The 24,783-nt window shown below is 42.0% G+C and overlaps 1 protein-coding gene across 1 annotated transcript; it reads right to left on the reverse strand.

Annotated features, from left to right (window-relative positions):
- Positions 1 to 11,526: 11,526 nt before the first annotated feature.
- On the reverse strand, positions 11,527 to 19,026 carry AMER2 (APC membrane recruitment protein 2). Its single transcript, XM_073583114.1, has 2 exons — positions 18,102 to 19,026; positions 11,527 to 17,930 (listed from the first exon to the last, which is right to left on the reverse strand). Exons 1-2 carry the CDS (start codon positions 18,937 to 18,939, stop codon positions 17,071 to 17,073), a joined length of 1,698 nt encoding a protein of 565 aa, XP_073439215.1. The 5' UTR covers positions 18,940 to 19,026; the 3' UTR covers positions 11,527 to 17,070.
- Positions 19,027 to 24,783: the final 5,757 nt, after the last annotated feature.

Genomic DNA, 24,783 nt, shown 5'->3' on the forward strand with positions numbered 1-24,783 from the left:
GACACATAGCGGCGACTGGCCCCTCCCACTGGATATCGCTGATCGTGCTCGAATGTCCTGGGCCATTTTTTCATCGTCGGCGTCCCGCTGGCCAGCGCGCTGTGTTTGACGCTGACGAGCGACCTCGTTGGCGACGCAGAACTCAGGGATGCAGGTGGGAATCGTCAGAAAAGCTGCTGTGTGACAAGGTACCAACGACCGCCGAGGTCGTTATATGGATCGCTGGATCGTTGCTGCGTCGTTGAATAGATCTGCCTGTTTGGCAGCTTACTAGTGACAATTTAGCGACGCACCAGCGATCCTTACCAGGTCGTATTGTTGTCGGGATCGCTGGTGCGTCGCTAAGTGAAACGGCACCCTTATCCATTTTGTTTGCAATGAGATGAGAAAGATATAATTACGGTAAGGGTACCGTTACACTTAGCGATGCACCAGCGATCCCGACAACGATATGGATCGCTGGTGCATCGCTAAGTGGTCGCTAGTGAGTTGCCACACAGGCAGATCTCACCAGCGACATCGCTGGGGTCAGGGTCGCTACTTACCTGTCAGACGCGGCGATCCTGACGTCCTCCCGCCCGTGTCCAAGTGTCGCTCGTCGGCGCCACAGGAAGCCCAGCAGGAAGCGCCCGATGAGAAATGATCCAGGACCTTCTTGCACGACCAGCGATAACCAGCGGGGGAGCCGGTCGGAGGTAAGTATCACATGTAGCAATATCGCTAGCAATATCACTGCTACGTCACAAAATCGGTGACTTTACAGCGATATTGCTAGCGATATCACAGTATGTAACGGGGGCTTTAGTCTATCTTGGCCTAGCTCACAAGAGCCTCAGTTGGATGTCCAAATATGTGTTTGTTTTGGGGCTCCGGAGCTTTAATTCTCTGGGCACAGGACAGGATACGTAATGTGCCAGGTGCGGCAGCGTGCATGTCACAAGCAGTGTGCAATTTTCAGCCCCCTCGCAGGGTGGGCATAGTTGACTCATTGTTAATAGCCTTGCACTGTGTCATTTAGATGAAACAATGTGAAGAAGATTCAGCGACGACAAGATAATATGAGATAAATAGACACTAAAAGCAGCCATAGATATTTTGCATGACTAAAAAGACCAATTTGGACCATTTTCTGCTGATCATAAGCTCCTTTTCATGGCAAAAACAAGTTTACTAGATGCTGAACGACGGCTGTTGAAAAGGGAATTTGCCAAGGATTTTTGGGGTTATTTTGGTGCTTTGTAGTTGAACAGTCTTTAAAGGTGAATGACAGATCACTGACAGATCCCAGGCTAGGTGACAGATCATCTTTAACATAAACGTCGTTCAGAAACATCTGTCTTAAACACTAATGTACGGCTAGTCAAGATATTCAGAACATTTCATCTTAATTTACTGGGCAGTCTCTTTCCTTTGGAGCAGCCATTTCAGCTTGGAGAAAGGATGACTACGGTATATCGATCCCCAAAGGTGTTACGAATAGGAAGAACAGAGAAGTGTCATTTCTTTATCTCACAGAAACCTTTACATACTCAAGTGTGGAAGATATTAGCAGCTCTTTCTATAATCTGCACTTTTATGAGCAGATGACTACACATTAAGCGTTCCTTTAAGAGAATAAAGCGCTATGCATGAGTAGTTAGAAAGTGGATCGATAGAAGAGCTGCAAGCATCAGAACTTATAACGTTTCTGCCCTAATGATTATATTGATTAAATCCTGAAACAGAACACTCAGCATAAACTCCAGTGCCGCGGGTTGTCCTGATGTTGGAGCGATCATAATTTCAGAATTAACCCCATGTCAGAGAAAGTGAGTGGGTCATTATAACTGAGAACCTACAGTGACTGCAGTTTGTATATTCGATCGATCCTTTAGTGCGAATGTTAACTCTCTGTTCCTGTCAACCTTCCCCCATATATACCCTCACCAAGGCCTTCATGTGTTTTCAATAGCGAGCGGGGAGTAAGCAGCTGTCAATCACCTCTGTCAACATCTGATCTCCGCTGAGAACAGGAAGATGTGGCGAGGAAATTCAAAATTTCCTGTCCAGATAATTGGGAGGTCCCCATGTACGTAAGATAGTTGTCTGGTCCTGCCAAAATTGCCTGGTTCGTCAAACTTTTTGGATGGGAGACCTTAGAGTGAGCTTCACGGATCTGCTTTGTAATTGCTTGTCTTACCTACAGAACCATTTGGCGCTAGAAAGTATTTGTGGCTAAAGATCTCCGTATGCCGTTACTATATCGCAGCATTATACAGGTGAATGGGGTCGCGTTGCAACACGCAGAGTACCAAGACAAGCAAGTAGTAAAAAGCCAGAATCTATTTGATTCATTAGTGACCAGCCGGTCGGAGTTGCGTTACCTGGTAGTAAAAGTTACTTTTGATCACACAACCTGGCTTATGGCCTAAGTCACCGTGTAGCCATTATAATTAGTGGAACCTTTTTTGGTGTCATATTGCGAAAAAGGACTTCCACAAGATACTGTATCTAAATATGTAATATTTAATATTTGTCCCGCGTTCGTTGGTCTCATTGGGGCTTATGTCCGAATCCCCGATGAGACCAACGAACGTGGGACAAAGCGCAGAGTGAAACCACCCTTACAGTGGCATTAGGGGCTAACTAATTCTAGAGATTAAGCTTTACAAATGCCTGTAATAGCCGATAGAACATCATCCATAACCATTAGAAAAATGTTTGCAGAGCTACCAAATTTTGGATCACACAATTATCTAATCACCTTTGAAACTGATAAAACTCTTAGGGTACCGTCACACTTGGCGACGCCCAAGCGATCCCGACAACGATGCGACCTGCAGGTCGCTGGTGAGATGTCAAACAGTCAGATCTCAACAGCGACGCAGCAACGATACGGAACAATACGACGGTCGTTGGGACCCTGTCTCTCAGACCTGTAGCATTGAGGTCGTTCATTGTTGTCCCTGTCAAACACAGCGATGCAAGCTGGCCAGCGGGACACCAGCGATGAAAAAATAGCCCAGGACATTCAAGCACAATCACAACATCACAGCAGGGGCCTGATCGCCGCTATGTGTCACAGGTAGCGAGATCGCAGGAAAGATCGCTGTTGCTTCACAAAATCAGTGATGCAACAGCGATCTCGCTATGTGAGACGGGGCCTTTACTTTCACTCTCATTCATTCTCGTCTGGACTACTGCAACTCTCTTCTGATTGGTCTTCCTCTAACCAAACTTTCTCCTCTCCAGTTTGTCCTAAATGCGGCAGCCAGGGTCTTATTTCGGTCCAGCAGCTTCACCGATTCCTCCACCTTGTGCCAGTCATTACCCTGGTCACTCATTCGCTACAGAATACAATATAAACTCATATCTCTCACCCACAAAGCTCTCATAGTTCTGCATCACCCTATATATCTCTATATCTGTCTTTCGCCCTGCACGTTGTCTCCATTCTGAAACTGACCTAAGACTAAAATTCTCCATATTCAGAGCCTCACACCTCCGTCTCCAAGACTTCTCCTGTGCTGCGCCAGTTCTCTGGAATGCACTTCCCCAGACGATCCGACTGATACCTAGCCTCCACATTTTTAAGTGTGCTTTAAAAACAAATCTCTTTAAGCAAGCTTATCACCTCAACTCACTAACCTAAGGGTACCGTTACACTTCTCGACGCTCCAGCGATCCCGACAACGATACGACCTGGTAAGGATCGCTGGTGCATCGCTACATGGTCGCTAGTAAGCTGTCAAACAGGCAGATCTACTCAACGATGCAGCAATGATTCGGCGATCCATCTAACGACCTCGGCGGTCGTTGGGACCTTGTCACACAGCAGCTATTCTGACGACTCACTCCTGCGTCCATGAGTTCTGCGCCGCCAACAAGGTAGCTCATCGGCGTCAAACACAGCGATGCGTCCTGGCCAGTGGGACGCCAACGATCAAAAAATGGCCCAGGACATTCGAGCACGATCAGTGATATCCAGCGGGGGGGGGGGTCTCTGCTATGTGTCACACGTAGCAAGGTCGCTGTTGCGTCACAAAATCTGTGATGTTTCAGCAATCTCGCTAACGATCTCGTTATGTGAGACGGGGCCTTTACTCTCCCCTAATCCCTCCTTCTAAATATTATTCAGAATCTGTTCCCTCCTATTCATCTGTCTCCCCATACTCCATGCACACGATAGCTGCACCTGATAATTGCACTGAAACATACTGTCTGGTGACCGGATCATGCAGCTTTATATGAAAATCCCTATTTATTATAATTGCTGGACCTGAAATAACAAGTGCTTCTCTCCTATTGTGTCCCCCTATTTCCTTGTAGATTGTAAGCTTGCGAGCAGCAGGACCCTCACTCCTCATGTAACTGTATAAACTGTCCTACCTTGTATTGAATTTATTGTCTGCAAATGTTACCACTTAGGCTAGTTTCACACTAGCGTTTATGAGCGCAGCGATGGCCTGCGCACGGCAGCCACTAAGCCCCGCCCCCTGCCGCGCCCCGCCGGTAACTCCGCCCACAGGCACATGACGCTGCATGCGCCCTGCGTCCCCTATCTTTATCACAGGGGGCGCAGGCCGTGCGCAGTATGCGTTTGGCGGCGCATGCGTCCTTTTGACGGTGTGCCGACCTGCGTCAAACGCAACCTGCTGCAGTTTGGTTGCGTCGGCGCACCGTCAAAAAGGCGCATGCGCCGCCAAACGCATACTGCACACGGCCTGCGCCCCCTGTGATAGATAGGGGACGCAGGGCGCATGCAGCGTCATGCGCCGGTGGGCGGAGCTACCGGCGGGGGCGGGGCGGGGGCGGGGCTTAGCGGCGGCCGTGCGCAGGCCGTCGCTGCGCTCATAAACGCTAGTGTGAAACTAGCCTTAATCGTAAAGCGCTGTGGAATATGTTATTGCTATATAAATAAAATTATTATTATTAATGTTTATGGTGACATGTCGGAAGTCCAAACGCTGGATTCAAAGTATTTACATTGCAACCAATAAGGTCACACACATAATGGAGTGTAGACTGCATGTACTATCACAGAAGATTGTAAGCCAACTCTTAAAGGCATATATTTCTTACAAAGAAGGGGTCACTTGTTAAGGTGCACTTAGGTCTCATTTTGGGTACGAATGCTATCCATGTTTTTCATGGATTGGACTCGTTAGTATAACTGTGAATGTCGATTTTTCAACCTTGCAGAGACATTTCAGATATTGATCCGAGTGTTGGATCAAAATGGACAATGCAAGTTTATCGGTCCGTGGAAAAAATTGTACCCCACTCTGATACCATCCGAGTGCGGCCCGATTTTCATGGACTGAGGAAAAGGTAGAGAAACTTTTTTTTCACGTATGAGAAAAACTAATTGAAACTCTTACCAAACTTGGACCAAACTCTAATAAAATTGATGAAAGTCAATCAGTTTTTCTTACAGTTGTGCTCAAAAGTTTACATACCCAGGATTTTTGCTTTCTTGGCCTTTTTTCAAAGAATATGAATGATAACACCAAAACGTTTTCTCCACTCATGGTTAGTGGTTGGGTGAAGCCATTTATTGTCAAACTACTGTGTTTTCTCTTTTTAAATCATAATGACAACCCAAAACATCCAAATGACCCTGATCAAAAGTTCATATACCCTGGTGATTTTGGCCTGATAACATGCACAGAATTTGATACAAATGGGTTTGACTGGCTAATAATGGTAATATCCTCACCTGTGATCTGTGACAAATGCCAGGAAAATTGTTCGAGATGCAAAGAAAAATCCACAAATAACATCAGCTGAACTCTCTGAAAACTAGCGGTGTGGCTGTTTCAATGTGAACAATAAGGAGGTACTTGAAGAAAAATGGGCAGCATGGTCGAGTCGCCACCCTTCAGGTTTTTCACAGGAATTAATGCAATATGGAAGGAAAAAATTAACATTTTACTTTTTTCCCCAAAAAGTTTACTTTAGCCCAAATTTTTTATTTGCACAAGGGTAACAGGAGAAAATGGACCCTACAACTTGTTATGCAATTTCTCCTGAATACATCGATACCCCATATGTTGGGGGTAAACCACTGTTTCGGGGTATGGCAGAGCTCGGAAGGGAAGGAGCGCCGTTTGACTTTTTGAACGCAAAAATGTCTCGAATCGAGTACGGACGCCGTGTCGCATTTGGGAAGCCCCTGATGTGCTCACATAGTTGAAACCCCACACAAGTGACCCCATATTGGAAACTACACCTCTTGAGGAGGTGACAGTTTTAAACCATGACGGACATGGCACTTCATGATGCAGGAATTGACACCCGCTCAGGATGTGCTAAAGTCTGTCATTGGTTGTAAAGGGGTTAAAAGAACAATGGACCTTAAACCTTTATCGATCAGCAGCCATACAGTTCATGTACAGTATATAGGTTCTTAGGGTATGTGTATATCACGGCTTTTTCAGGGGTGTACCCTCCGTAACCCACCTGAAAAAGCGCTAAAGAATATGAACATATGCACTGCACTGTGAAAATTATTGACTGGGCATATTCAGGTTTGCTTTTTTTTAGTAGCTACAGGTTTCCATAACTGCAAACTGGTTACAAGCAGTGCCCTGACCATTCTTTATGTGGCTTCACACTTGAAAAATGACTGTAGAGAGACAACAAAGAAGACGATTCAGGAAAACCACCACTGGCGTTTTCCAGAAGTATCTTCCTCTTGCAAAACTTGGCAGTGACACCAACACCTAAAAGACATTGTATGCACATACTCCTAGTCAGTCCATAGGGGACTGCAGAAAACAAAGATTTCATGGTTCCTGTGGACCTGTGGATTCAGTCCCTGACTAATTTGAATGACCACCATATACCGTAAACCTTTTAGAAATGAGCAAATTAATTCAAGGCAAATTAAATTCACTTTGCATTTTTGCAAGTAAAAAAAATCTGATTTGCTAGAATCTCATTATTTGCCAAGTGCTTTATGCAAAAATGACAAGCAACCGCCATTTTACTCAATTCTAAACAGTCTTCACTTGTCCAGTCGCCCAGCCCCACTCCCGTCCACTGTTCAGCCTGTCTCTGCCTATCGGCATCTTTGCTGCGTCCAGAGCCAAGTCAGTGACTTGAGTCTGGTCTTCAAGCGACGACATGATGGTCAGACTGAAGATTGGACCAGAGCAGGACAGCGCGACGAGATAGGGGAGGACCAGGGAGAGGTGAGTATATTTGAGCAGGGCAGCGCTATGAGATAGGGGAGGACCAGGGAGAGGTGAGTATAGTTGAGCAGGGCAGCGCTACGAGATAGGGGAGGACCAGGGAGAGGTGAGTATATTTGAGCAGGGCAGCACGAGATAGGGACCAGGGAGAGGTGACTATAGTTGAGCAGGGCAGCGCTATGAGATAGGGGAGGACCAGGGAGAGGTGAGTATAGTTGAGCAGGGCAGCACGAGATAGGGGAGGACCAGGGAGAGGTGACTATAGTTGAGCAGGGCAGCGCTATGAGATAGGGGAGGACCAGGGAGAGGTGAGTATAGTTGAGCAGGGCAGCACTACGAGATAGGGGAGGACCAGGAAGAGGTGAGTATAGTTGAGCAGGGCAGCGCTACGAGATAGGGGAGGACCAGGGAGAGGTGAGTATAGTTGAGCAGGGCAGCACTACAAGATAGGGGAGGACCAGGGAGAGGTGAGTATAGTTGAGCAGGGCAGCACTACGAGATAGGGGAGGACCAGTGAGAGGTGAGTATAGTTGAGCAGGGCAGCACTACGAGATAGGGGAGGACCAGGGAGAGGTGAGTATAGTTGAGCAGGGCAGCGCCACGAGATAGGGGAGGACCAGGGAGAGGTGAGTATATTTGAGCAGGGCAGCGCTACGAGATAGGGGAGGACCAGGGAGAGGTGAGTATATTTGAGCAGGGCAGCGCTACGAGATAGGGGAGGACCTGGGAGAGGTGAGTATAGTTGAGCAGGGCAGTGCTACAAGATAGTGGAGGACCGGGGAGAGGTGAGTATAGTGGTTTGCTTTTTTCCTTTTTTTTAACCTGTTTATTATGCTGTGTGGTTTGAAGACCCTATTCCCTTCATATTCAAAGCTGCAAAAGTCACGAAATTCAAAAAGGGGAAAGATTTATGGAAACTCCAAATCAAGTTGGGTGGCACCATGTAATTTTATAGTTATCCTGCGCAGTTTGGGCGTGCTTTTAGACATGGCTACCACCCCTGATGGGAGAGGACTTGAACTTATATGTATGGTTTTGTGTAAATTGAAAAGTCCAGGCTTGTTTTCCACAGTAACCAATCGGAGATGAGCTTTTATTTTTTTCCAGAGCAGTTTAGAAGTGAAAGCCGAACTCTGATTGGTTACTATGGACTTACTGTTAGGCCACATGCACACATTCAGTATTAAGGTGAGGTTTTTTTTGCCTCAGTATTTGTAAGCTAAAGACTGGAGTGTTTGTTTCTATTATACGTTTCTTCTGGTCCACTCCCGGTTTTGGCTTACAAATACGGAGGTAAAAAAAATCAACAAATACTCAACGTGTGCAAAGGCCTTTGATAAATGGGGACCTTTGACTCACAGTTGCTTGTCCATAGCAACCAATCAGAGCCAAGCTTTCATTGCTCACAATGGTCTGATAAAATGAGAGCCGTGCTGTGATTGGTTGCTATAAACAACAAAGTCAATCCTTCTTTAGACAGTTTTGATACATCTGCGTCATGATATTGATGATATAGGCCGGTCTCCTTCCGTCCTGTGCATAGAAGGAGGTGACAAATCCAATCATGCACTGACATATTTGACCCCAATATCGTTATTTGCAGAACCAGAGACTCAGCACGTTGAGAATGATTTTTTTATGTCATTGTAAACCGAGCACAGACTGATCTTTCATTAAATGCTGATAAGTCTGTTAATGTGCGGATAACCATGTTAATCCATGGACAGACTGAGGATTAAAACAACAGAGACGATGTTTCCAATCACTAAATGCTTGATCCGGGGGAACAATGAAAGGGACTGTACCGTAATGTGTACATAATATTTCCTGCCCCTTCCCACACGTAGTAAAGCCGGACATACCCATAGCATGGGCCATTGGGTTCAGATATACCAAAAATGTTATTTAAAAAAAAAAAAAAATTATATTGACTAAGCACATGTATAGATGTAGCAGACATAGCAGAGCTGCATTTTTCAGTAAAGCAGAGTTTTAACTGCAACTGGTGTGAAAAAATAAATAGTGATTCCTATTACTAGTGAAGTTGTGAAAATGTGTACAGTTGTAGCAGAGCTGAGTTTACGAGATGTAGTAGAGCTGAGTTTGCGTTATGTAGTAGAGCTGAGTTTGCATTATGTAGCAGAGTTGAGTTTGCGAGTTGCAGCAGAGCTGAGTTCGCGAGTTGTAGCGGAGCTGAGTTTGCAAAAGCAGCAGAGCTGAGTTTCCAAGTTGTAACAGAGCTGAGTTTGTGAGTTGTAGCACAGCTAAGTTTGCGAGTTGCAGCAGAGCTGAGTTTGCGAGTTGTAGCACAGCTGAGTTTGCGAGATGTAGCAGTGCTGAGTTTGTGAGTTGTAGCAAAGTTTGAAAGGGGTATCAGAGCCGGTAATTTTATTATGTACTGTATGTGATCCTCCAATGGACTGCATAGATTCCCTCTGCTAGATATTACAGAACACAAAAGAAAAGGGAAATAAAAAACTGACCATTACTACATCATTATATATTAATATGTAGGCAACAAATATAGAATTTTTTTCAGCAGATTCATTAAAATGGGTGATGCATTGGCACAAACTCAAAGATTCTTTTGTGTGTGGCTCTTTCGATTTTTTTTTCTTTTTAGAATAAAATGTCACACTCTTCATTCAAAATGTAAAACATCACCAATTAGTCTTCATCTGTGCAAAGATAAAATCAAATAGCCAGATCTTGTATTCCACTAGGGTGTTCCAGTATGCCCTCATTCATACGTCCTGTTTTCGTGTACAAGTGCTATCCATAGTTTTCATGGATATCACTCGAACCTAACATATTCTTTAGGGTTGTGCACATGTCTGATTTTCTTTCCTCGGACCGAGCGGTTGAGGAAAATATCGTAGACATGTCCAATTTTGAACAGAGGGTCGGATCAAAATTGACAATGAAGGTCAATGGGTTAGTGAAAAAAAAACCACTCTGATGACATCTGAGCGCAGTCCGATTGTCACTGACTGTCAGAATGGAGACTTTTTTTTTTAATTTCTCCACACACGAGAAAATCAGATGACACTCGTACCACGCTCTGATCAAACTCTGATGAATCTGTCTGCTTTTCCCATGTGTTGGAAAAATCGGACATGTGAATGAGTCTTAAGATTGCGCCAACACATCAGGTTAATCAAAACCGCGCCTGTAATGCTAAAGGAATAAATAAAAGCAAAAAAATGAGTAAAGATAAGATGAATGAGTTATAATAATGAAATCCCCTTTCTTCTCATGATGGGCAAGAACTTCCAGCCTTGACGGGGCCCAGGATGGTTCTGTGCGTGCGCGATCAAAGTCACAGTGCACATCATGACCTAACGACTAATTGACCATTCGCACGCTTGTGCACAACCCTCTGTCTGCGATCAGTAAATGCAACAGGTAACAGCAAGGAGTGGAGGGGCTGGAGAGGTGAGACATAAGGACTGATGGCCTTTTACAGTTTAGAAAAATGGCAGCCGCCATTTTTCTGAATCCGCATGGAAGCAAATGTGGATTTAATATATTTTGCAAAATTCAAGTAGAATACTAGTCCCCTCAAATTTATCCACTCATCTCTTCTATTTAAGACTTGAATTTCAACTTCTGCTTTTTTGAGGGTCAAATTGAGGAACTATAGCGAACAATCTCCATATACACACATTCCACAATTTTCAAAGATTGAGCGAGAATTTTTTCACTCACGTAAACGATTTAATGTGTGACGAAGAAGCGTTTTTAGATGCGTCATTCACATGACACAGTTATCATAAACGATGGGTCGGTAGCGTTCGAATCTGACAGATTATCAGCCGGTGTAAGTGGGCCTTTAGCCACGGATGCCCAAATATCGGGGGCAAGTATAGAATCGTGCTCATCCTCTGCCTGTTAGTAATCTAATAAATCCACATCAATTTTTATTTTCTTTTGTCGACAAAATTTGAACATGCTAAAATTTCGTGCAAATTTGTCGATTGCAAACCCCAGAATGGGCTGGTTCATCGTAAGTCAGCCACAGTCACAAGGATATTTTGAGAAAATGGACTAAAATCTATGGCGTTATAGGATGTGATAAAAAATAGTAGAGTTCAAATGTCTGTAGAAATACAGAAGTGCCTATGATGGATGGATTGTGCGCTCATTACCACCAGTAATTCCATTTATGGCCTCTAGGGGGCGATAAGTGAGATTTGTAAATCCAGCTTCTTTTGTTAGGCAGGGGGATGACATGGTGCCATGCATTCTGGGCAGGACTCTCTCCAGTGAATTAACCCCCCTGTGTCCTTATGGTTTGCTTTTGTTAATGCAGTCACAGAACCAGTTTAATCAGTGATTACAGAGATCATGCTGTTTTTAACAAAAAGTAATCTTTAATGAAACACCTGTTTACTATATGCGGTGCCTGTACAGGAGATTCTATGTTACAATAGCCTCAGCCCATGACAGCCATCTGTTATTGATATGCAATGACATTAGTCCACTACTTGGCAATTAGACACAAATATAAAATATAAAAATAGTAACATATATTAAATTGTGTGTATATTTCCGGACCCTTTTTTTTTTTTTTTTTGGAAGTATGATTTGCGATGCCTCCAAGGAAAGTCACCTTTGTGCATATGTGCACAGTAACGTGCTCACACCCGTAGATATACACCTATATACAGCATACACAGGAAAAGACGGAATTTGGTCTATACAAGTGCTGTACAGGTAGAAAGGATTTGCTGCTCTATATTTCACACAGTGCATAAAAAACAATAATCTGTTTTATATTTTGTACAGTGCTGGCCTGCGTCTCCCCCACACAAGGAATGAGCATCCAATAGAACTCTTTATACTCAGTGCGGTCTATCTACAGTGAATGGCTATGTGTGTCTATGGACATAGGACCTGGCGTAGACTACCATGAAGAGAATTAACAATACATTACAAAGCACAACGCCTATCCTCAGGCTGGGCTTGGTATTATAGCTCAGCCACATTCACTTAATTGGAGATAAGATGTACAGTGCCTACAAGTAGTATTCAACCCCCTGCAGATTTAGCAGGTTTGATAAGATGCAAATAAGTTAGAGCCTTCAAACTTCACACAAGAGCAGGATTTATTAACAGATGCATAAATCTTACAAACCAAAAAGTTATGTTGCTCAGTTAAATTTTAATACATTTTAAACATACAAGTGTGGGTCAATTATTATTCAACCCCTAGTTTTAATATTTTGTGGAATAACCATTGTTTGCAATTACAGCTAATAATCGTCTTTTATAAGACCTGATCAGGCCGGCACAGGTCTCTGGAGTTATCTTGGCCCACTCCTCCATGCAGATCTTCTCCAAGTTATCTAGGTTCTTTGGGTGTCTCATGTGGACTTTAATCTTGAGCTCCTTCCACAAGTTTTCAATTGGGTTAAGGTCAGGAGACTGACTAGGCCACTCCAACACCTTGATTTTTTGCCTCTTGAACCAGGCCTTGGTTTTCTTGGCTGTGTGCTTTGGGTCGTTGTCTTGTTGGAAGATGAAATGATGACCCATCTTAAGATCCTTGATGGAGGAGCGGAGGTTCTTGGCCAAAATCTCCAGGTAGGCCGTGCTATCCATCTTCCCATGGATGCGGACCAGATGGCCAGGCCCCTTGGCTGAGAAACAGCCCCACAGCATGATGCTGCCACCACCATGCTTGACTGTAGGGATGGTATTCTTGGGGTCGTATGCAGTGCCATCCAGTCTCCAAACATCACGTGTGTGGTTGGCACCAAAGATCTCGATCTTGGTCTCATCAGACCAGAGAACCTTGAACCAGTCTGTCTCAGAGTCCTCCAAGTGATCATGAGCAAACTGTAGACGAGCCTTGACATGACGCTTTGAAAGTAAAGGTACCTTACGGGCTCGTCTGGAACGGAGACCATTGCGGTGGAATACGTTACTTATGGTATTGACTGAAACCAATGTCCCCACTGCCATGAGATCTTCCCAGAGCTCCTTCCTTGTTGTCCTTGGGTTAGCCTTGACTCTTCGGACAAGCCTGGCCTCGGCACGGGAGGAAACTTTCAAAGGCTGTCCAGGCCGTGGAAGGCTAACAGTAGTTCCATAAGCTTTCCACTTCCGGATGATGCTCCCAACAGTGGAGACAGGTAGGCCCTACTCCTTGGAAAGGGTTTTGTACCCCTTGCCAGCCTTGTGACCCTCCACGATCTTGTCTCTGATGGCCTTGGAATGCTCCTTTGTCTTTCCCATGTTGACCATGTATGAGTGCTGTTCACAAGTTTGGGGAGGGTCTTAAATAGTCAGAAAAGGCTGGAAAAAGAGATAATTAATCCAAACATGTGAAGCTCATTGTTCTTTGTGCCTGAAATACTTCTTAATACTTTAGGTGAACCAAACAGAATTCTGGTGGTTTGAGGGGTTGAATAATAAATGACTCTCTGAATAAACTTTTCACAATTTAAAAAAAAAAATAAACAAAGAAATAACATTCTTTTTTGCTGCAGTGCATTTCACACTTCCAGGCTGATCTACAGTCCAAATGTCACAATGCCAAGTTAATTCCGAATGTGTAAACCTGCTAAATCTGCAAGGGGTTGAATACTACTTGTAGGCACTGTAATACCAGACACAACCTATGGATAGGAGTGGCGCTATTTTTGGAAGAAAGCAGGATATAGTTTCATTTCCTGAACAATACAATTAAATAAGGTTGTCCGCTACTTTTACATTGATGGCCTATCCTTAGGATAGTCTGATTGGTGGGAGTACGACACCCAACAACTCCACCAATTAGCTGTTATGGGTGTTGGCAGCAGAGGCTACCAGGAGTAGGTATTTACTTGCCGAGCTGCTCCATCTACTTATAGTGTCCGGAGCTTGGTACTGCACATCCGCCTCCTATTCAGATCAATAGGAGGCGGATGTGTAGTACTCTCCGGTGGCCACTACATGTAGATGGAAGAGTTTGGCAAGTAAGTACCTCTGGACGTGGCCACCAACACCGATAACAGCTGATCAGCGGGGGCGCCAAGTGTCGGACCCAGGCCGATTAGACATTGATGGCTAAGAATAGGCCATCAATGTAAACGTAGAGGACAACTTCTCAATGTAAAAGTAGTGGACAACTTCTTTAAGCATTTACATCGGAGGCATAATTGACGCTTGTTTAATTGTCTGTATCCTGATATAACAACCAGAAGCCTTCAGATTCCACTGAACTAAACTTGCAGTACCAGAAATCTCAATGGTGCTTCAAGTTTGCTTCAATAAATCAAGCCAGGTGTTCTATCTGGAATACAGACAGTTAAATGAGACCTTAAGGTGCACTATCACCTTTAATAGCCATCGGCGAAATGTTTATTAGGCCATCATATATTCCTTCTGAACCCACTACCCCGATACACAATCATCGCAGTTGAGTGTGCATGTGTTTTCAATGGGCAGAGAGGAGTAAGCCTCTACCAGAGAACTCAGGGGTTGGTTTAAAGAGGACCTTTCTCTGGATTTTTTTTTTTAATTTACACTGAGTACCTCCTCCAATGGATGCCACTCCACTGATTCTGAAACAGTTTTACTTTTTTCTTCTGTGCCCCTCTGTTCTAAAGTTATGCTCTTCGGAAATCAAAATATAAATTTTCTCTTCAACCAAGAAGGCGTATATATCACAGAAATGTTATATACCGTATGCGTTTTCTGTTGTCTCCTCTGCCAGTAGCCAATGAAAACTCGGCTGCACCCAGAGAGAAGATTTTTGGTATACGCCCAGATGGTTGAAGGGGAAATTTGCATCTTTACTACCAGTGGGCATAACTTTGGAAGGGAGGCGCACAGAACAAAAAGAGAAACTTTTCCAAAATTAGTGGAGTAGCGGCATTTGAATGAGGTACTAGCAAAAAAATCCAGAGGGAACAAAAGTATCAGGCATTGAAATTCAACATGACCAATCCTTCTTTCCCCAATATAATCTGTCGGGAAGAGTCAGCCTCAATATTAGTGATAAGAAAAAAGGTTTGAACTACCCTTTCCTATTCCAGATTGGTTCACTGTGGCAGCTGAACTAGAGCAGTGTTCACTCCTCCACCAGCAATCCTCTGCTGGCCTCCTGGATGCTTCTAACGCTTACTAGGCCCCAAGAACCTAGTGATTTTGAGGCATAGCCTATTGACTAAGCCTTTCCTGATATCATTACATCAAGGGGGCCAAGGAAAAGGCAAAGGTGCTCGATAGAAGACTGCCAATGCAAAAGTGAACAATGCCCTGTTCTGGGAGCCACAGAGAACTGAACTGGAAGGTGGACCAGGGTAATTTGAATATTTTCGCTCATCTGTTCCTCATACACATAAGACTGTCATCTGATCCTAATAAAATCAGCGTGTTTGACTGACTTTACTTATATGTGTACGGTCACCTTTAGTCTTGAATAGCCTGTGCTAATCATTGAAAAGTTTATCTATAAAGCTCCTTAATATAGGGGGCCCTCAAGAAACATTGTTTATCACTGGTTGAAGAAAGCATGACCGTAGTGTTTTGTTCTGATCTCCTCCTCATCAGGAAGCTGCTACCTGTGGAGAGCTTGTAGACACAGGCTAGACCTCCCTTTATAAAGCAATGTTGGCATCATTCCCAAGAATCTATTAGGAGAAGCTTCATGAGAAACACATAAAGGGGTTGTCTACGCTGGGCACCACGGTACTCATCCCCCCCCCCACGCATACTAGAACAGAAATTAAGAGAGCCAAAAATGAATGGGTTACTAAAGGTTACATCAGATTAAACAAGCAATGCTCCCCTGCTACCAGGCCCCTTCAGTGAACTCAGGGTAAAAGATTCCTGAAAAAGCTATCTCTTCCAAAATCACCTGGTGTGAACTCAAACACAATCGTTCAATACAATACAAGAGGTGGTGACATTCTTAACAAAGATCTGGCTGTCTTAATGTCCAAAATACACATTAGACTAATGTTGATCGAACCCTTGATGGGTTCGGCTGACAACTCAATAAGTATGGGAGCCCCTGACAATTTAGGCCAAGGAAAGTATTAATTAGGCAAGTCTGATTTCGGACTGCTGATCGTATTGTCTCCTGGATATAAGCCGTCTGCAGATATGTCTGTTGGGGGCTCCCTTGTAGAGAACACAGTAGAGATCGGCTAAGTGCTCCTGTGTATAGGAGATCTTGCCAAGATGGCTACCGGGAGAATGATCGGCCGAAGCATCGTATGGCCGACAGTCATCTAATGTGTTTAATGGGCTATAAGGTGGAAATTCAATCTAGATATTAGACATCATTGGTTTGTTATTCTATAGATCCAAGCCTACCTTGATTTCAGTTTTCATTAAGTATCTTAAGCCATTTACCACCCAAAGGGACAATAACAGTTACCACTTACCTATGTCAGTGGCATCATCCTGCCACCAAGCCTTAAAGGCCTTATTGTATACATTCTTACAAAAACACCATCAGCATTTATCATCATTATTTTTGGCAAAATGATTCAGCTCTTGCCATGAAGCTGAACTTTGCATCCCTGACTGTTAAAAAGAAACCAGCTATGAAATGAAATCCACGAGGGTTAAAACGAATGAATAAAGACATGTTATAAGTGCTTCACCATCTTCCAAAGTCTATTACTTTTCGAAATGCCTCTGATGCACATCCTTAGCCTCACAGACTCTTCAGAGTTAATATATCTGAAATGAATGCCATGTAGATTACCACAAATGTACAAACGTAAAAAATGAAAAAAGTGAGAAAATGTTATTTCTTGTATAGTGATTAAATTTTGACCTGGATTGTATGTAAGTTTTTTTACATCTAAAAAATCAACCATCGTCTTTCAGTTGCCTGCTTGCCCATAAGACGGTAGCGGCTCACAGCAAATTGGTTTATCCGTAACAGGTCCGATTATTTCCTGGCTGGTTCATGCAATGCTGTTTTACATGAAGGTCCCGTTATGACCTTATTACTGACCCGTCTTACAAGTACTTTTGAGACTGGAATTTTTGTTCTGGGAAGTTCACTTTTTACAGGATGATGCTGTGCAGCTGATGGCGTTGTGCTACTACCAGTATCCATTGGCTGGCTTGGGGAATGAACTGGCAGGTGTTTAATGCTGATAGGTATTTTTGAGTCCTTTGTGTAATTTGCCTTGACGGGGCATGTGATGGTTACTGGTGAGAGTGGCTTGGTGTGTGCCTGGCAGGGTCTTTTCTCTTCCGCATGCGCTCTGGCTGTGTTTTCCTCCGAATCTGTATATAGGTCATAGAGTGCATCTCCACTGCAGCTGTCTCTGGATAGGGCTTTCTTACCCACACTCTTAGTAGACTCTTCTTCTGGCCCTGGTGTGGGGGAATCCCAGTAACCTTCATCACTATTCCGAACAGAGTCTCTCTGCTCCTTCCCTTGGCTTTTCACATCCCCTTTCTCATTACAATTAGTAGCAAGTTGCTTCAGCTTCGATGGTTTTGCCATGGTTATATCACTTGGGCTCTCAGTATGTTTTTCCTCCCTTGACGATTGCCTGCTAGTACTCACTTTTCCCACCTCTTTGCTCACCTCCTCCGGTGGTGGTATCATCCCCAAAAATTCTTGAATGTCATTGTCATCTACTTGATCAGGACTTGCCATCTCCTCTCCACCTCCCTGATACGCAATAATATTTGGAATCTTTTTGGCAATGGCTTTCTTGCCATTCCCATGGATAAGCCTTGCGCCGATACCGCTGCCTCCATCATTGTCCTGGTCGGCAATAATATCACCACATCCTGTAAGAGAGTCAAAGCTTTTCAGTGATGTAACATCAGCCAACATCAAACATATACGATCAAAAGATTGCTCAGAGGGTGGATCAACAGTAGAAGGGTCGGGGACTGCAATTTCTTGCCCACTATCACACTCAGGTTCAACAAAGCAAATACTGGTTATTGGAAGTTCACCTGTTATGTTTTCATCCTTCTTTTCCTGTAGGGTCTCCACAGCCGGTTCCGGTAGCAGGTCATGGTGCTCCATTTGCGGGCTACCCTCAGCCTCCCCATCTTGGGGTTGGATTGGTTGTTGTGATGTGCAGGGAGATTCTTCGGTTGCTTTCAATTGATTGTCCTCATGCACGGTGGTGACTTCAGTAGGTTCCTCACCTGGTAAATCAACTGTGAGAGTCTCTGCAGGGACTTCTGGCTGACACAAAGGTTTTTGTATTTCCTCCTTGATGCATTCTAAGCTTGCTGTCAAAGAACCGGATAAAATAAGGCCAGGTTGATTTTCTATCGCCCCTTCTTTATCGTCCTTGTTATTTTTGTCCTTTCTATTCCACCGTATGCTGTTAAACAATCCCTTGAGTCCTTTCTTTTGTCTGCTGCCAGCTCTCTGTTCTGCATTCTCGCCTTTTCCATTCTCTAATTTCCCATTCTTTTTCAGCAAAGAAAAGAAGCTGTGTGATTTTGATACGGGGCTGCTGGGCGAAACATCTGTCTTTATTGTGACTGCCTGGCTGTTGGCGTCAGCACTCGTCGTATCAGCAGCAGCGGCTTCCGATGGACACTGCTCGTCTTTCTTGCTGTTCTCCAGCACAGCATCAGCTAATCCATCCAGGGTCTTGCTCCGTACCATGCCCATTTTGCTGGTGATCTTCCCATCTCCCTTGTTTTTGACACCAAATATCGTTGGCATACCACCGCCCGATTTCCTCTTCCCAAATAATTTGAAAGCGGTCTTATTAATCTTTCCTGATGGCTGCTCAGCTGCTGTGGACTCAGCACAATCACAATGCAAGTCCATGTTTGCCGTCTCCCTGATCCTGCCTCCTTCCTCCTGCAGACCCCCACAGATGCCTGACGCTGATTTTCTCACTGGCAGCTTCTCCGCTGCTCCTGTTCATCTCTATAGCAACCAAGGGGGGGGATAAGCAGCTTTCGTCAGTGATGGGCTGGTGCCAGTTCGCTGTCATCCATTCTAAATCAATCTGCAAACTGCAACCAAATACAAGGTTCCCCCCCTTTATGAAAAAAAAAAGGTTTATGTAACACGTCCACGGTGTAAGTTCATGCCAGGTATACGCTGGCGAGGTGATGCCTCAGACCGCTTCCTACAGCCGCCATTTTTATTACAAAAAAACATTAAAATGTAAATGCATTGGAAGAGAAGATGTTGTTCTGCGGGTCCAGCCTTAACCCTTTCTGAGTCGCAACATGAAAACTGCAATACACTGTGCGTGTTTTCTGCAGTGCAAATTTAATTTCCAAAAAAGGACAATATTTTGCATTTAATATTTAATGGCATAGCAACATTAAAATAAAAAAAATCTATAATTTAGAAAAAAAACAATAATACAAAATATAAACAAAAATATTATTATTAAAAAGTAAACAAATAAATACCCCAGAAAATTGTTCCTTTTTAGATGTGCATTTTTAATGGTTTGCAAGTCTATCAGCAATGTGCTGCTCTGGATGTTGTGACAGGGATCTAATAAGGACATGCGCAGTGAGGCTGTAAACAAAGCACTTACATCCATCAGAAGACAATGTATTGGATTTCAATGGAATAAATCTTTACTTTTGCAGCAGGGAATAACAGAGGGAGAAATGTAATCTATATATGTAAAAACGAGTGTATGTATGTGTATCAAGCCACGCCCACTCCACATAGCCCCACTGATGATGTCATAATCATTTGATATCACAATCGATCGATGATTGTGATGATGTCATAATCAACTGATGATGTCACAATTATTCAATGATTTCATAATCATTTGACGTCATAACTATTCAATGAGGTCATGTTAAAATTTTTGATGTCATAATCAACTGTTGATGTCATAATCAACTGATGATGTGATGATGTCAATTATTTGGTGATGTCACAATTATTCAGTGAGGTCATGATGATTTGATGATGTCTTAATCAACTGATGATATCCCCGCTATGTGGAGAGGGCATGGCTTGACACACACACATACACCTATGGGATGGATGTTGTGTGATGAGTATATGGGCACAGGACTATGGGATGGAGGATATGTATGACGGGTATATGGGCACAGGACTATGGGATGGAGGATATGAGAGATGGGTATATGGGCACGGGCCTATGGGATGGAGGATATGTGTGATGGGTATATGGGCACAGCACTATGGAATGGAGGATATGTGTGATGGGCATATGGGCACAGGACTATGGAATGGAGGATATGTATGAGTCATTATAATTTGTTATAACTAATCACAGTTAGTGACTATGCCCGGGCACCGCCGGACTCTTCAGCTACATACAGTAGTCATATTTAGTCTCTATGCGCAGATAAAATCCAGCAGAATCCAGTGGCACAGCTGCTGGTCCATTCAGAGCTTCGGGCAGAAAGTTAGGAGCCTCCACGGTTCTGGACAGAAAATCTTACTCAGACATGGCAGGAGATAGGCTGCACAAGCTCAGAGGTAGGCACAAAGTGTGGGAGGGAACAAACTAGGAGATAAGAGACAGCTGCTCATTTTGAGCTTTGGCTTTCTACTGGCAGGAGGATCCATTACCAGACGCAGCCAGGAACACCACGTAACTAAGATTTGGACCTGTGATCCATCAGCGCCTCCTTGTGGTCAGATGCTACATAACACAGTAATTGCAACCTATCTATACCCTATCCTTGTACTACACTCCGGACTGTATACCTGTATATTGTTCTTGTAAATATATACCTGTATATTTTTAGAGCGCCTTTACGGCGATTAAATGTAAAACTAATCTTGGGCTGCTCTTTTATCTCGATACACGAATCCTCACGTCCACACGCTTGGTTAGTTATATTATACGCTACCTGGATTGGTTTCTGACCTGATATAAGCCTGTTGTCGGACGGGGCTTATGTCGAACGAGGAACTGATGGCAACATATGGTACGGTGTTAGTGAGGAGCCCTGAAAGTGACAGCCAAGAGGTTTATATATATATATATATATATATATATATATATATATATATATATCCCCAGCCTGGACTGGTGATGTGTATACCCCCTCACTTGGAGCACCTCAATAACTCGTACCTATAAGGGAAGCCTTTCTGGCGACTATTTGCCCACGGTGCAGTTCCCTGACTGACCTGGGGAAAGTGGTTGCGCCAGAGAGCAGATCCCTGCTGGGTCCTCCTCTCCCCCGAGGTGAGCGAAGTCGACACCCCCCTTCCCCTGTGCAATTCGTCACAGTCTCTGTTGGACATAACATCTGTTAATAAGCCATGTTGAACTGTTGCTATCATATGGTTTCTTGTCAGGGAGGGTCGGGTATGTTCATCAAAAACTACATAAGATGCTGTGACATCTATACGATATATATGAAGAGCTGAAGACCCCGGCGCTGCCCGGGCATAGTAACTATGGTTAGTTATAGCAAATTATAATGATTATGTCATCTCCTCCTGTATACAGTGTATGTGTGTCATCTCCTCCTGTATATAGTATGTACATATGTGTCATCTCCTCCTGTATATAGTATTTACCTGTATGTCATCTCTCCTGTATATAGTATATACCTCTATGTCATCTCCTCTGTTCATAAAAATGATTCCAATGTTCATTACATGTATATAGTTTGATTTGGTTATATATGGACCCATGTTCATAAAAATATCTCCAGTGTTCATTACATGTATATAAGTCTTATTTGGTCATATATGGACCCATGTTCATCAAAATATTTCCAGTGTTCATTACATGTATATGATAAGTCTGGTTTGGTCATATATGGACCCATATCCATAAAAATAATTCTAATGTTCATTGCATGTATATAATAAGTCTGATTTGGTCATATATGGACCAATGTTCATAAAAATAATTCCAAAGTTCATTACATGTATATAAGTCTGATTTGGTCATATATGGACCCATGTTCATAAAAATCATTCCAATGTTCATTACATGTATATAAGTCAGATTTGGTCATATATGGACCCATGTTCATAAAAATCATTCCAATGTTCATTACATGTATATAATAAGTCTGATTTGGTCATATATGGACCCATGTTCATAAAAATAATTCCAATGTTCATTACATGTATATAATAAGTCTGATTTGGTCATATATGGACCAATGTTCATAAAAATTATTCCAAAGTTCATTACATGTATATAAGTCTGATTTGGTCATATATGGACCCATGTTCATAAAAATCATTCCAATGTTCATTACATGTATATAAGTCAGATTTGGTCATATATGGACCCATGTTCATAAAAATCATTCCAATGTTCATTACATGTATATAATAAGCCTGATTTGGTCATATATTGACCCATGTCCATAAAAATAATTCTAATGTTCATTACATGTATATAATAAGTCTGATTTGGTCATATATGGACCCATGTTCATAAAAATCATTCCAATGTTCATTACATGTATATAATAAGTCTGATTTGGTCACATATGGACCCATGTCCATAAAAATAATTCTAATGTTCATTACATGTATATAAGTCTGATTTGGTCACATATGGACCCATGTTCATAAAAATCATTCCAATGTTCATTACATGTATATAATAAGTCTGATTTGGTCATATATGGACCCATGTCCATAAAAATAATTCTAATGTTCATTACATGTATATAATAAGTCTGATTTGGTCATATATGGACCCATGTCCATAAAAATCATTCCAATGTTCATTACATGTACATAATAAGTCTGATTTGGTCATATATGGACCCATGTTCATAAAAATCATTCCAATGTTCATTACATGTATATAATAAGTCTGATTTGGTCAAATATGGACCCATGTTCATAAAAATCATTCCAATGTTCATTACATGTATATAATAAGTCTGATTTGGTCATATATGGACCCATGTTCATAAAAATAATTCCAATGTTCATTACATGTATATAATAAGTCTGATTTGGTCACATATGGACCCATGTCCATAAAAATAATTCTAATGTTCATTACATGTATATAATAAGTCTGATTTGGTCATATATGGACCCATGTCCATAAAAATCATTCCAATGTTCATTACATGTATATAATAAGTCTGATTTGGTCATATATGGACCCATGTTCATAAAAATAATTCCAATGTTCATTACATGTATATAATAAGTCTGATTTGGTCATATATGGACCCACGTCCATAAAAATAATTCTAATGTTCATTACATGTATATAATAAGTCTGATTTGGTCACATATGGACCCATGTTCATAAAAATATTTCCAGTGTTCTTTACCTGTATATGATAAGTCTGGTTTGGTCATATATGGACCCATGTCCATAAAAATAATTCTAATGTTCATTACATGTATATAATAAGTCTGATTTGGTCACATATGGACCCATGTCCATAAAAATATTTCCAGTGTTCTTTACCTGTATATGATAAGTCTGGTTTGGTCATATATGGACCCATGTCCATAAAAATAATTCTAATGTTCATTACATGTATATAATAAGTCTGATTTGGTCACATATGGACCCATGTTCATAAAAATATTTCCAGTGTTCTTTACCTGTATATGATAAGTCTGGTTTGGTCATATATGGACCCATGTCCATAAAAATAATTCTAATGTTCATTACATGTATATAATAAGTCTGATTTGGTCATATATGGACCCATGTCCATAAAAATAATTCTAATGTTCATTACATGTGTATAATAAGTCTGATTTGGTCATATATGGACCCATGTCCATAAAAATATTTCCAGTGTTCTTTACCTGTATATGATAAGTCTGATTTGGTCATATATGGACCCATGTTCATAAAAATAATTCTAATGATCATTACATGTATATAATAAGTCTGATTTGGTCATATATGGACCCATGTTCATAAAAATAATTCTAATGATCATTACATGTATATAATAAGTCTGATTTGGTCACATATGGACCCATGTCCATAAAAATAATTCTAATGTTCATTACATGTGTATAATAAGTCTGATTTGGTCATATATGGACCCATGTTCATAAAAATATTTCCAGTGTTCTTTACCTGTATATGATAAGTCTGATTTGGTCATATATGGACCCATGTTCATAAAAATAATTCTAATGTTCATTACATGTATATAATAAGACTGATTTGGTCATATATGGACCCATGTCCATAAAAATAATTCTAATGTTCATTACATGTGTATAATAAGTCTGATTTGGTCACATATGGACCCATGTCCATAAAAATAATTCTAATGTTCATTACATGTATATAAGTCTGATTTGGTCACATATGGACCCATGTTCATAAAAATATTTCCAGTGTTCATTACCTATATATGATAAGTATGGTTTGGTCATATATGGACCCATGTTCATAAAAATAATTCTAATGTTCATTACATGTATATAAGTCTGATTTGGTCACATATGGACCCATGTCCATAAAAATAATTCTAATGTTCATTACATTTATATAATAAGTCTGATTTGGTCATATATGGACCCATGTTCATAAAAATAATTCTAATGTTCATTACATGTATATAATAAGTCTGATTTGGTCATATATGGACTCATGTTCATAAAAATAATTCTAATGTTCATTACATGTATATAAGTCTGATTTGGTCACATATGGACCCATGTTCATAAAAATATTTCCAGTGTTCATTA

The sequence above is a fragment of the Dendrobates tinctorius genome, unplaced genomic scaffold, assembly GCF_039654945.1.
Source record: "Dendrobates tinctorius isolate UK_male_01 unplaced genomic scaffold, ASM3965494v1 ptg000075l, whole genome shotgun sequence".
Classification (NCBI taxonomy): domain Eukaryota; kingdom Metazoa; phylum Chordata; class Amphibia; order Anura; family Dendrobatidae; genus Dendrobates; species Dendrobates tinctorius.